The sequence below is a fragment of the Vipera berus genome, assembly GCF_964194415.1.
Source record: "Vipera berus genome assembly, chromosome: 1".
NCBI classification, from domain to species: Eukaryota; Metazoa; Chordata; class Lepidosauria; order Squamata; family Viperidae; genus Vipera; species Vipera berus.
Genome location: NC_138202.1, coordinates 8,913,991 through 8,928,107, shown reverse-complemented (window position 1 = coordinate 8,928,107; position 14,117 = coordinate 8,913,991). Strand labels below are relative to the sequence as shown.

General features: G+C 46.5%; 1 protein-coding gene across 1 annotated transcript in view; it reads left to right on the top strand.

Annotated features, from left to right (window-relative positions):
• The window catches only part of POLRMT (RNA polymerase mitochondrial), a 74,298-nt gene that overhangs the window by 36,977 nt on the left and 23,204 nt on the right, over window positions 1–14,117 (top strand). The window contains exons 12-15 of the mRNA XM_081320773.1: window positions 2,652–2,774; window positions 6,323–6,502; window positions 8,129–8,215; window positions 9,742–9,855. Coding sequence (XP_081176899.1) covers window positions 2,652–2,774; window positions 6,323–6,502; window positions 8,129–8,215; window positions 9,742–9,855 — 504 coding nt within the window. The remainder of the gene's footprint in view (window positions 1–2,651; window positions 2,775–6,322; window positions 6,503–8,128; window positions 8,216–9,741; window positions 9,856–14,117) is intronic.

The window sequence follows — 14,117 nt, the reverse complement described above, 5'->3', positions numbered from 1 at the left end:
ATGGGGGGGGAAAGCACGGGTGAGCGATGGGGGGGGAAAGCACGGGTGAGCGATGGAGAGAGAAAGCACGGGTGAGCGATGGGGAGAGAAAGCACGGGTGAGCGATGGGGGGGGAAAGCACGGGTGAGCGATGGAGAGAGAAAGCACGGGTGAGCGATGGAGAGAGAAAGCACGGGTGAGCGATGGGGGGGAAAGCACGGGTGAGCGATGGGGAGAGAAAGCACGGGTGAGCGATGGGGAGAGAAAGCACGGGTGAGCGATGGGGGGGGAAAGCACGGGTGAGCGATGGAGAGAGAAAGCACGGGTGAGCGATGGGGAGAGAAAGCACGGGTGAGCGATGGGGGGGGAAAGCACGGGTGAGCGATGGAGAGAGAAAGCACGGGTGAGCGATGGAGAGAGAAAGCACGGGTGAGCGATGGGGGGGAAAGCACGGGTGAGCGATGGGGAGAGAAAGCACGGGTGAGCGATGGGGAGAGAAAGCACGGGTGAGCGATGGGGGGGGAAAGCACGGGTGAGCGATGGAGAGAGAAAGCACGGGTGAGCGATGGGGAGAGAAAGCACGGGTGAGCGATGGGGGGGAAAGCACGGGTGAGCGATGGGGGGGGAAAGCACGGGTGAGCGATGGGGGGGGAAAGCGGCAGCGGCATTTTCGGGAGCAGCGGGTGAGCGATGGGGGGGAAAGCGGCAGCGGCATTTTCGGGGGCAGCGGGTGAGCGATGGGGGGGGAAAGCGGCAGCGGCATTTTCGGGGGCAGCGGGTGAGCGATGGGGGGGGAAAGCGGCAGCGGCGGTTGTTGGGGGCGCAGCAGGCGAGGCAGCTTCTCTCAGCAGCCTGTTCCGAACGAACGGACAGTTCTTTTTTTTGTTGACTGGAGTATAAGCCGAAGTGGAGTTTTTCAGCCCAAAAAGTGGGCTGAAAAATTCGGCTTATACTCAAGTATATACGGTACATAGAAATCCCCAATTGGCTATCCATATTAGAGATTTTCATGCACCCCAAATTCATAAATTTAGGAAGTGCAATTACATATAAAGATCTCTCAGACGAAAATGGAGACCTGAAAACAAGAAAAAGACTATTAGAAGACGGTACAGAGTTGGAATGGTGGGCATAATTACAAATACAGTCACGATACAGAAAAGACAAAAAAGAACCAGGGATAAAATTAAAGCATAACACAATTAGATAAAATTCTTCTAGGAACAGAAGACCAAATGGTAAAAAAGATATATCAATATTTATTAGAACAGGATTCGTTAGAAGAACAGGTCAAAGAAACAATGTTAACCTGGAGTGAAAATTTTGGTTACAGTATTGACCTAGATCAGGGGTGTCAAACTCAATTTCATTGAGGGCCGCATCAGCATTGCAGTTGCCCTCAGGGGGCCGGGTGGGTGTGGCCATGGTGGGCATGGCCTACTGGGTGGGCGTGGCTAGAGTGCGAATGGCCTACTGGGTGGGCGTGGCCAGCTCTACATCGTTCGCATCAAGGGTGCCTATGGGGGCCTGGGCAGGAGTGGGACAGATCTGAGGGTCTCTGGCAGAAGGAGGGTCTCTGGGGGCCGTTCCCTCACTCTTTCCAGGATGGTTTCGCGGGCCGCATGAAACCACTTCGCGGGCCGGATCCGGCCCCCCGGGCCTTGTGTTTGACATGTCTGACCTAGATAGTTGGCAATCACTATGGGATAGAAATAGGAGGTTAACGCTAGCCACCTCCTATAAAGAGAACTTGTACAAGATGTTTTATAGATGGCATCTTCCCCCTACAAGGTTAGCAAAAATAGATAAAAAAATCTCACCAACCTGCTGGAAATGCAGAAGGCTTCCAGGGAATTACTATCACATGTGGTGGGAATGTTCAAAAGCACAAAACTTTTGGCAGCGGATAAAAAAAATGGGTTGGAAGAAATATTACTACAAAAAATGATTTAAAACCAGAAACCTTCTTATTAGGGATTATTAATGATAAACTCAGCAAAGCATCTTTCTACTTATTAGTGCATATTTTAACCGCAGCAAAATTGGTGTATGCCCAAAAATGGAAAAGAAAGGAAACACCCACTGAAGAAGAAATAATAGATAAAATTTTATCCTGCGCCGAAATGGACAGGTGTGTTAACCCTAGAGATCAAAAATAAGACTAAAAAAGAGTATTATGAAATTTGACAAAATTTGTACGATGGGTTAGAGATAAGGAGGATCGCTGAGATGACTATTGTTGGATTAGTTGATAATGTAAGGATTTCTTATTAGCACCTATATCAGGACACAACTGAAAGATACGTAAATATAACGCTGACGACTGAAAGACAGTTTACTAAAAAAAATTACAGATGTTATATGTACAGTTTGTTATACTCTGCCCTGTCATAGAATGTATTTTAAGTTTTTGTTATTTCTTTCTGTAACATAAGGTAATACTAATAGTAGTGTTGTAGCTAGGGAAGTTTTTTATTTTATTTTTATTTTATTTTAATTCCATTTATATCCCGCCCTTCTCCGAAGACTCAGGGCGGCTTACAAGCTTGTTTTTAAATGTACATTTAATAAAATTTTCTAAAAAAAAAAAAAAAAGAGGCCACTTTATCAAAAGTCTTCCAAATTACCGGCACTGGCCTAATTATCCTTGGTGGCCTTTTTCCTCTTTCCAGGACGGTTCATGCAATGGGCTTCAGCACTACGCTGCGCTCGGGCGCGACGTGCTTGGCGCCTTCTCTGTCAATCTCGCCCCGTCGACAGTTCCTCAGGACGTCTACACCTCTGTGGCTAAACAGGTGAGGCCGAGGCTGGGTCTGAACGGCTGCCAGCATAAGCAGCTTCGTCCGCAAGCGCCTCCGTTCATCCTGCACTCATATTCACCTCCTCAAGAGCATAACCGCAGCGGTATGTTCAGGCAGTCCTCGGCTGACAGCCGTTCCTTTCGTGACCCCTTCCAGCATCCCCACAGTCAGGTGATCAAAATTCAGATGCTTCCACAGCTGGTTCCTATTTGTGACGGTTGCTAGTGTCCCGGGGTCTTCTGATTTCCCCTTTTGCAAACTTCTGACAAGCAAAGTCAATGGGGGAAGCCAGATTCACTTAACCAGATTCACTTAACCGGGTTACGAACTTAACCACTGAAGGGATTCGCTTAACAACTGTGAGAAGAAAAGTCGTAAAATGGGGCCAAACTCACTTAACAGAAATTTTGGGCTCAGTGGTGGTCGTAAGTCAAGGACCACGTGGATTGTAGAGGAGTAAATCCGCTGGCATCTTGCAGGAAGACTAACTGCATGGAACCTCCAGGATCAGGAATGGTTTGTCCCCAGAATGCCAGGCTGTTGTGATGTATTAGCAACAGCGATGGCCTTTGAGTTTTTTGACGCTTTCTGGAATCAAATGTCCATAGCACACCGTTGAAACCGGTGGTAGAACTGGGACTCTTTTTAGGTGGTTCACACATTGCATCCGTTGTCCAATTGTTGGCACATGCTTTAGCAGGGGGGTGGACTAGAAGACCTCCAAGTCCCTTCCATCCTGCAACGGTTGTAAATGTGAAAAATGGTCCTAAGTTGCTTTTTCAATGACATTGTAAGTGAATGTTCGCTAAATGAACTGTTATAAGTTAGGTAGTACTTGTAATATTAATACATTATATATATATGTGTGTGTGTGTGTGTAAATTTTTTAGATTGCTAACAAAGAATTAAAGGGAGACTGATATGCATTTCAAACTTATTTGTTTTCATCAGTCAGCCATACCCTTCTGAGATTCGAACCTGGGCTGATTGCACATTAGGCAGTTGTTTTAACCTCTAGGCGACAAGCTCTATCTCACTTTGTTAGCTGAGAAGCAAGGGAGATATGTGTTAAATGCTTGTTAACTATTTAGATTACCTTGCTAGGCCCCAAACATGGGACAAATCTTCATTTCCTGTTTCGGCCTAACCGAAGGCCATCGACATATATATACATATACATACACACACACACACACACACATATATATATATATATATACACACACATACATACATACATACATACACAGAGAGAGAGACACAGAGAGAGAGGGGAGGGAGAGGGAGAGATTAGATAGACAGACAGATACGCATTATGTATGTATATTAATATATATTATACATATATATATATATATATGTGTGTGTGTGTGTGTGTGTGTATATATATATATATATATATAATAATATATACCATATATATATATATACACACACATTAATATAACGTACATATTAATATTACAAGTACAAGTAATACTCAACTTACAACAGTTCATTTAGTGAACATACAGTTACTGATGTGTGTATTTATAATTTTTATTGTTGTTAGTTGCGAAGTCGTGTCCGACCCATCGTGACCCCATGGACACCGTTCCTCCAGGCCTTCCTGTCCTCTACCATCTTCGGGAGTCCATTTAGGCTCAGGCCTCCTGCTTCAGTGACTCCATCCAGCCACCTCATTCTCTGTCGTCCCCTTCTTCTCTTGCCCTCAATCTTTCCCAGCTTTAGGCTCTTCTCCAGTGAGTCCTTCCTTCTCATTAGGTGGCCAAAGGATTTGAGTTTCAACTTCAGGATCTGGCCTTCTAAAGAGCAGTCAGGATTGATCTCCTCTAGGACTGACCGGTTTGATCGCCTTGCAGTCCAAGGGACTCGCAGGAGTCTTCTCTAGCACCAGAGTTCAAAGGCCTCCATTCTTTGGTGCTCAGCCTTTCTTATGGTCCAACTTTCACAGCCATACATTGCAACTGGGAAGACCATGGCCTTTACTATACGCACTTTTGTTGACAGGGTGATGTCTCTGCTTTTTAGTGTGCTGTCTAGATTTGCCATGGCTTTCCTCCCCAGGAGCAAGCGTCTTTTAATTTCTTGGCTGCAGTCCCCGTCTGCGGTGATCTTGGAGCCCAGGAAAATAAAATCTGTCACTACCTCCATTTCTTCCCCATCTATTTCCCAGGAATTGAGAGGGCCGGATGCCATGACCTTGGTTTTCTTAATGTTAAGTTTCAACTGTGTGTGTGTGTGTGTGTGTGTGTGTGAGAGAGAGAGAGAGAGAGAGAGAGAGAGAGAGAGAGAGAGAACACATATAAATATTAATATAAGGTTTATATTAATATTAAATATCATTGTCGGCTAGACAATGTCGGCTAGTGACCCCCAAGGGGAGAGCCTTCTCTGTGGGAGCGCCAGCCCTATGGAACCAGCTCCCCTCTGAGCTTCAGATGGCCCCAGATCTCCAGTCCTTTCGCCGCGGCCTCAAAACTCTCCTTTTCCACCTGCTGACGTGGACTGACAGGGATTTTAATTATGTTTTTAATTTTTAACTAATTTTTAATTTATTTTAATTTTAATTTTTATTTATTCTACAGGGGCCTTTAATTTTAATTTTTATTTTAACTTCTGTATTTATTGTACGTTATTGTTGTTAGCCGCCCTGAGTCCTTCGGGAGATAGGGCGGCATATAAGTCCCAATAATAAATACCGTAAATAAATATCACTTCAATATGAGCCAGCAGTGTGCTGCAGCTGCCAAAAAAGCCAACACAGTGCTAGGCTGCATTAACAGAGGGATAGAATCAAGATCAAGTGAAGTACTAATACCACTTTACAATGCTTTGGTAAGGCCACACCTGGAATACTGCATCCAGTTTTGGTCACCACGATGTAAAAAAGATGTCGAGACTCTAGAAAGGGTACAGAGAAGAGCAACCAAGATGATTAGGGGGCTGGAGGCTAAAACATATAGGGAACGGTTGCTGGAATTGGGTATGTGTAGTTTAATGAAGAGAAGGGTGAGGGGTGACATGATAGCAGTGTTCCAATATCTCAGGGGCTGCCCCAAAGAAGAGGGAGTCAAGCTATTCTCCAAAGCACCTGAAAGCAGGACAAGAAGCAACGGATGGAAACTAGTCAAGGAGAGAAGCAACCTAGAACTAAGGAGAAATTTTCTGACAGTTAGAACAATTAACCAGTGGAACAACCTGCCTCCAGAGGTGGTGAATGCTCCAACACTGGAGGTTTTTAAGAAGAGACTGGACAGCCATTTGCCTGAAATGGTATAGGGTTTCCTGCCTGAGTAGGGGGTTGGACTAGATGACCTCCAAGGTCCCTTCCAACTTTATATTATTATTATTATTATTATTATTATTATTATTATTATTATTATTATTATTATTATTATTATTATTAACAAGGGACCAGCCGCAGTGCATGTGTGGCGTGACTTCATCCAATGCAAGATTAAAATCCCTGGTCTTCACAGGCTGCTTAGAAGCCTCTCCCCTTGGCTACCCTTCCATCCTTATTGCTTTCCCCAATGCAGGTGGAGATATCCCGGCAGAAAGACGCAGCAAATGGAGTCAAAATTGCTCAGGCCCTGGATGGCTATGTTACCCGGAAAGTGGTGAAGCAGACCGTAATGACGGTTGTGTATGGAGTCACCCAATACGGGGGGCGCCTCCAGATAGAAAAACAGCTCAAGGAGATTGAAAACTTCCCAAAGGTGAATATTCTTCTGTCTCCTTTTTATTCTCTTCCCAAAACAAAGATTAACAGGGCGCTGCTCTCTTCTTTCTCAGTCTTGGCAACTTTAAGATGAATGGACTTCAACTCCCAGAATTCATTTGTTTTCAAAGTGAAGGTTTAGCCCTAAATCAGAGGTCCCCAACCTTTTGGACACCAGGGACCGGTTCTGTGGAGTTTTTTCCGCGGACCAGAGGGGTGTGTGTGTGGTTTTGTGTACTGCCTGCATCCCGTGGATGGGGCTTTGCTTGTTTGTGCGGACCGGTTGCTGGCATGCCGTGGCCCAGTGCAGGTCCACGGACCGGGGGGTTGGGGAACCCCTGCCCTAAATGATACAACCAAAATCAGAATCCAGATTTTTGAATAACAGTGACTTCTAGAGAAATCCCTCACATTACAGCCGCCATGAAGAGATTGTGGTGTGTTGGGTTCCTCTCCCCCTCTGGATAATAACCATAGAGAAAGTTAAAAAACTAAAGGAAGAACGAAGGGGTGCCTAGAGTGGCTTTGTTTTTCCAGGGTCTTCTAGGATTATGTCTCTGTGTCAGAAGGGAAAAGGGATCATTAAATCCTCCTCTCAAACCTAATAAGCCAGGGGTCTTCAAACGTGGCCCTTTTATGACTCGTGGACTTCAACTCCCAGAATTCCTGAGCCAGCCATGCTGAGGAGACAGGGAGAGGTTTCCATGCTGAGTTATGTTGGCTCAGAAATTCTGGGAGTTGAAGTCCACAAGTCACAAAAGGGCCCTGGTTCTCCACCCCTGCTAGAGTCAAGTTCCAGTTGGCCATTGCGCAACAGCTACTGGGAAATAAGACAGGAGGAAACTGGTTCTTTTTGTTGTCTTCTCAAAAGACTTTAGAAATGTAGAAATGTTGTTTGGCTCAGGAATTCTGGGAGTTGAAGTCCACAAGTCAGAAAGGGGCCATAGTTCCTTACTCCTGGATTACATAGACCTGTGGTGACGAAACTAATAGCACGCGTGCCACAGGTGGCACGCAGAACCCTCTCTGTGGGCCACATGCGCTGTTGCCCCAGTCCTAGTCCTTCAGCTGGGTTTTATAAAACCTTTTCGCTTTAGGCCTCTGCCGCCGTGTGCAAAAAAAAAAAAAGGTTCAATCAATCAATCAGTTTCAACTTCTCGCCGGGAAAAAAAGATCTCGCAAAGTTGGAATTGATGGATTGAACCCAGTCTGCTGTTACCACTGCAGCCACTGCAGCCACGCCCACCCAATGGGCCACGCCTACCCGGCACCCGACGATACATAAGTGGGTTTTGGGTTGCAGTTTGGGCACTCAGTCTCTAAAAGGTTCACCATCACTGTGATATAGACCAAGGTTTTGAGACTGCTGTGGTGGCATAGTGGTTAGAATACAGTATTGCAGGCTAACTCACTATTCACTGCCAGAAGTTCGATCCTGATTGGTTGAAGCTTGACTCAGCCTTCCGTCTTTCCGAGGTCGGTAAAATGAGGACCCAGATTGTTGGGGGTCCATAGACTGAGTATAAACCGCTTAGGGAGGGCTGTGAAGCACTATAAGTCTGAGAGCTACACCTTTTGTATTGCCTGTCTACAGTTCTTATGCAATCTTTTTCCCTGCCTCTAGGAGGATATTTGGCAAGCTTCTAAGTACCTTGTCCAGCTAGTCTTCCAAAGTCTTTCCGAAATGTTCTCCGGGTCTCGGGAAATTCAGGTAAAACTCATGAGTGCAACTGAGAAGAATTTACCAGTTCCTTTTTCCCCCTCTCTTTTAGTCTGATGCTCTGGCCTGGGTGCAAGCGCCATGTTAAAACGATTAATAGTTTAACACAGGTAGTCCTCAACTTACAACCGTTCATTTAGGGATTGTTCAAAGTTACAACAGAACTGGACAAAAAAAAAGTAAATTATGGCCATTTTTCACACGACTGTCGCAGCATCCCCATGGTCAACATGATCAAAATTCGGACGCTTCATTCATATTTATGACAGTTGCGATGTCCCGGGGTCACGTGATCGCCTTTTGCGACCTTCTGACAAAGTCGAAGTGACCACCATGCCGCTGACATAACAGCTGCAGCGATTCACTTAACAGCTGTGGCAAGAAAGATCATGAAATGGGGCAAAATTCACTTAAAAACCAGTCTGGCTTAGCAGCGGAAACTTTGAGCTCAGTTTGTGGTTGAACGCGGAGGACTGCCTGTGTTCAATAAATCGAAAGCCTTCGGTTTTGCAGAAGCTGCTAGCAGGAGGAGGACAATCTTTGAGGGATCAGAGATTGCATTTATTGAGGGGCCCCAGCACTGAGGTGATGATAAGAATAGCCAGAGTTTATGTTTTGTGGGGGATAGGCAATTGGGTAGGGTTGTTGTTGTTATTGCTGTTGTTATTATTATTATGTGATTTATAATTCTGCCTTTATTATTGTTTATAAATAATTCAAGGTGAAGGACATACCTAATACTTCCTCCTCCTATTTCCCCCCACAACAAGCCTGTGAGGTAGATTAAGCTGGGTGAGAATGACTCGCCCAAAATCACCCAGCTGGCTTTCATGCCTAAGACAGGACTAGAACTCACCATCTCCTGGTGATTGGCCCAAAGTCAAGCTGGCTCTTATTCCTAAGGCAGGACTTGAACTCACCATCTCCTGGTGATTGGCCCAAAGTCACCCAGCCTGTTCTCATTCCTAAGGCAAGACTAGAACTCACCATCTCCTGGTGATTGGCCCAAAGTCAAGCTGGCTCTCATTCCTAAGGCAGGACTAGAACTCACCATCTCATGGTGATTGGTCCAAAGTCAAGTTGGCTCTCATTCCTAAGGCAGGACTAGAACTCACCATCTCCTGGTAATTGGCCCAAAGTCACCCAGCCTGCTCTCATTCCTAAGGCAGGACTAGAACTCACCATCTCCTGGTGATTGGTCCACACAGCCAGCTTTTATGCTTAAGGCAGGACTGTAATTCACCGTCTCCCACTTTGTAGCCTAGCGCCTTAAGTACTGGACCAAACTGGCTCGTAATATGTTATAATTAACTTACACATTTGGGAGTACAGTTCTCGGACTTCTTAACTCACAAAACCGACAGGATGCCCGTGGGGGAATTCAAAGCTGGTGGCATCTTGGATTTTCTCCCGAAATTCCGAATACGGTCCCTTTCCTAAGCTGTTTCCCCTCCCCCACCCTCTCCCACCCCACCCCAAACCCTCTGCTTCACCGTCTCTTTTGTTCCTTCTTGCAGAACTGGCTGACCGAAAGCGCCTGGCTGATTTCCAAGACCGGCCAGACGGTGGAGTGGGTGACCCCGCTGGGCCTGCCCATCATTCAGCCTTACCATAGCAAGAAATCCATGTTGGTAAGACCCTCTCAAGGATGTCTCTATACGTCCCTCCGAGGTCAGAATAGAAGTTAAGTCAGAATCCAGAGGTGTGCTTTGTGTGTGTGTGTGTGGGGGGGGGGTGTTACTCCGAACTACCGGCGGTCCTCGGACTTACAACCATTCACTTAGTGACCGTTCAAAGTTACAACTTAACGACCGCTCCTCCCACTTAAGACTGTTGCAGCATCCCCACAGCCACGTTACCAAAATCCAGGCATTTAGCATCTGCTGTGTATTTACAGTAGTTGCTACATTCTGGGGTGATGTGATTCCCCTTTTCCAGGCGGCTTCCGACAGGCGAAGTCCACGGGAAAAGCCGGATCCGCTCGTGCCCGCAGGGTTCGCTTAACGGCTGCAGTGATTCATTTGACAACCGCGGCCAAAAAAAAAAAAAGCTCATAAAATCCGGCATGACTTTGCTTTGCTTAGTAATGGAAATTCTGACCCCAATTGCGGACGTAAGTCGAGGACCACCTACAAAATCCAAAAAAAAAAGAGGTACCTTTTGGTTTAAATCAGTAAATTCCTGTTCTCCCCCCCCACACACACACACACCCAAGTTGGGCTGCAGAAGAGAACTTGGGGATTAGAGTCTTCCATATTTTTTGATTATTATAGTTTGTGCAAATCATCTTGGCTAAATCTGTAATGATCCAACAGGAATGAAGTTGCCTTGAAAGAGGAGTAACTCCTTTTCCTTCTCCCTCCCTCCCATCCTCCTCCTCCTCCTCCTCCTCCTCCTCCTCTACCCTTCTCTCCTCCTTCTCTTCTTCCTCCTTTTCCTTCTCCCTCCCCTCCCCTCCTTTTCTACTCCTCTTCCTCTCTAACTTCTCTTCTGCTTCCTCTGCTTCTTTTTTTCCCCTTCTCCCTTCCTCCCCTTCTTCTCTTCCTCCTCCTCCATCCCACTCTTCTTCCCCTCCTCTTCCTCCCCCTTCCTCCTCCTCCATCTCACTTATCTTCCTCTTCCTCCCCCTCCTCCCTCCCTTTTCCTTCTCCCTCCCACCCACCCATCCTCCTCTTCTTCTCCTTCTCCTGTACCTTGCTTCTCTCCCCCTCCTTCCTCCTCCTTTCTCACCCTCCTCCTCCTCCTTCTCTGCCTCTTCTCACCTCCTCCTCTTTCTCTGTTTTTCCCCTCCTCCTCTTCCTCCTCCCTCCATCTCTTTTTCTTCTTCCTCCTCCTCCTTCTCTCCCCCTCCTTTTTGCTTCTCCCTCCCACCCTCCCTCCCATCCTCCTCCTCCTCTTTCAAACAGAGGAAGGAAACACAAAGCGGAGGCCAGACGAAATGTGGGTAGTGGGGTTTTCTGGAGTGTGTGGAGGGGCTTACCCCCTCCCTGCCCACTTTGGAGCGCCCCCCCCCAAAAAAGGGAAGGGAGAGCGGTGGCGTGACTCAGCGTTTTGCAGTGGTGGAAGCTCTCTGTGAGTCAGCCATGGAGGGGAGGATGACTCAGCAGACAGGAGGGCCAAGGGGGGATTTTGCCCTAGCAAACAGCTGCTGAAGCTTCGGGAAGGAAGAGTGAAATTGTGTCTTGCCCATGGCTTTTCTTTCTTTCTTTCTTTCTTTCTTTCTTTCTTTCTTTCTTTCTTTCTTTCTTTCTTTCTTTCTTTCTTTCTTTCTTTCTTTCTTTCTTTCTTATTGAAAAGTTTTACAATACATTTTTTTTTAACAAAACAAAACCCCTCCCAACCCCCTCCCTTCTCCCCAACCCTCCCCAACACCTCCCTCCTTTCCCCCTCCCCCCTCCCCGACTTCCCAGAGCTAAATACAGGGTATAAAAATACAAACAATCATAATCTACCTTATGCAAACAACAATAAACTATTAAATCTATCGCACTTTAACTCTTATAAAATGACTACAAGCAATATAAATATCACATCAATACTTATTCAAATACAAGATGAAACTTTTTAGTCCCATATTTATTCTGGATATAATCAATCCATTTTTTTCCACTCCACAATATATCTCTGTTGCGACTGGTCTTTCAAGTACGCCAAGATCTTTGCCATTTCTGCCAGTTTGGAAACTTTTAGAGTCCATTCTTCTATAGTCGGCAGTTCTTCCTTCTTCCAGTATTGCCCTACTAAAAGTCTTGCTGCCGTAATTAAATTCAACATCAACTTAGTGTCCACAACAGTAGCCTCTGTAATTATGCCCAGTAAAAACAATTGCGGACAAAACTTTATCCTTTTCTTAAATATCTTTTGCATATTCCACCAGATTTATTTATTTATTTAGTTGTGTTTTTGCTTTCTCCTCCACCCTTTCAAATACACGAACCCCCTCCACACTGCACACCCGCTCGCCCTCTTCCTAAAAAAAGAAATAGCGGGGGGCGGGGGTTTGTTTCAGAAATCAGAGCTGGTTAAACGGAGAGCCGTTGATTTATGTGTTGTGGTTATCTCTTACTTCCTCCCCCTCCTTCCCTTCACCCCCCCACGCCACCCCCCCACCCCAAATAATTTACTTGTTTCTCAGCCTTGGCCCCTTTAAGACATGAGGACTTCGGCTCCCAGAATCCCCTGCTGGAATTTATACTCTGTTTATATCAGTTGCCCTGAAGAATGGAGGGCCTTTGTGCTCTGGCCTCTGTCAGAGGAGGAGGGGGCAGCCGGCCCCACCTGCTGGGTCAGAGGGAACGGCAACCACACAACAACACTTTGAGGAATTGACACCCGAGTTTGCTTTTTCTTTCCCCCCCCCCCAGCCTTCTTCCTCCCATTCCCTTTTTAACATCAGGTCCTTAAGATTGCAAAGGAATTGACTTTTGTACTGACCCATCCTTAAATACCGTGTGCGCGCATGTGTGTAAAAGAGGAGGGGGAGAGTGCAAACCCCGCTCCCTTCTAGCACTGATGATGTTACCTAGTTGGGTAATGAGACGTCTGCAAGAAAGCAATCCATCTCAGAGAGCAGCAAGGCTGAATGATGTTTGCCTCTTGTCAAGGCACCATTGCACAGGACATATAGGAGAAAGGGTTTTTTGGGGGGGGGCAAAAAGCTTTCAAAACATGACCCTTTTGGAGGGTCCCGGTGCTCTGTTTTGTGCCAAGCTGCCTCCAGTTTGAAACTGTTGTTTTGAGAAGAAGATGGGTCAGTTGTTAGCATTTGGGAAGTTGTTTGTTTTTAACTCAAAATGGGAGTGTTTCAAACACTTTGGAAACGATGAAGCTTTGCTTCAGTTGTTTCAGACCTGAAGCAAACTTATTTTGCGCTTGAGACCAATTTTGGAATGTGTTGGCATGCTCATCCCGAAGCCACTTTTGCCAAAAGGTAACTTGGACTTTGTTGGTTTGGATTATTTTTTTTTGTTCTTCGAAAACATTTTGCTTCTCATCCGGGAAGCTTCTTCAGTTCTAACTGACTGCTGGGGAATGGAAGGATTTATATCCTCCTGATAACCTGTTCTGTTCCAGCCTACTACCGGCCCTGCAGAAATGTCAGGGACAACCCCTTTTCAAAAGTCAATAGGCTGGAAGTAAGCCCGCCAAATTTATTTACACAAAAACAGATCCAAAACAGAGCTAAAACAAAATACGAACCACTAAATCAGAAGCTGTTCAAACGGTTGCCTTCAGCAACCAGCACCTCCCACACATTCCCCTTTTAAACAGTTTCAAGGCGTGGCTCCTCTTTGCCTCCTCCCGAGGTGCCCCATTGCCTTCCTTTGTTTACTCCTGCTTGTCTGCCTCCTGCTTCGGGCATCCTTGAACAAGGCCAGCTGTGGGTCGTCTTCGTCCAAGCTGTCAGGCTCACACAGCTGGGTCTGAGGAGGAACCAGACGGGAGGGGCCTGGCTGAGAGCTCTGCGATGCCTCAGAACTGTCCTCTGCAGGCTCTCCAATCCCCTCCTCCTCCTCCTCCTCCTCCTCCTCCTCCTCCTCCTCCTCCTCCTCCTCCTCAGAATTGTCCGATTCAGCTGCCGAACCCACAGGCTGACACTGAATCACAACATAACCTTCCTATTTATAACAGAATAACAGAGATGGAAGGGACCTTTGAGGTCTTCTAGTCCAGGGGTCCCTAACCCCCAGTCCATGGACCGGTACTGGGCCACAGCATGCCAGCAACCGGTGCGCACAAACAAACAAAAGCCCCATCCGTGGGATGCAGGCAGCACACAAAACCACGCACTCTCCGGTCCGTGGAAAAAGCTTTCGCCACAGAACTGGTCCAGGATGCCCAAAAGTTTGGGGACCTCTGTTCTAGTCCACCCCCATACCATTTCAGGAAACCC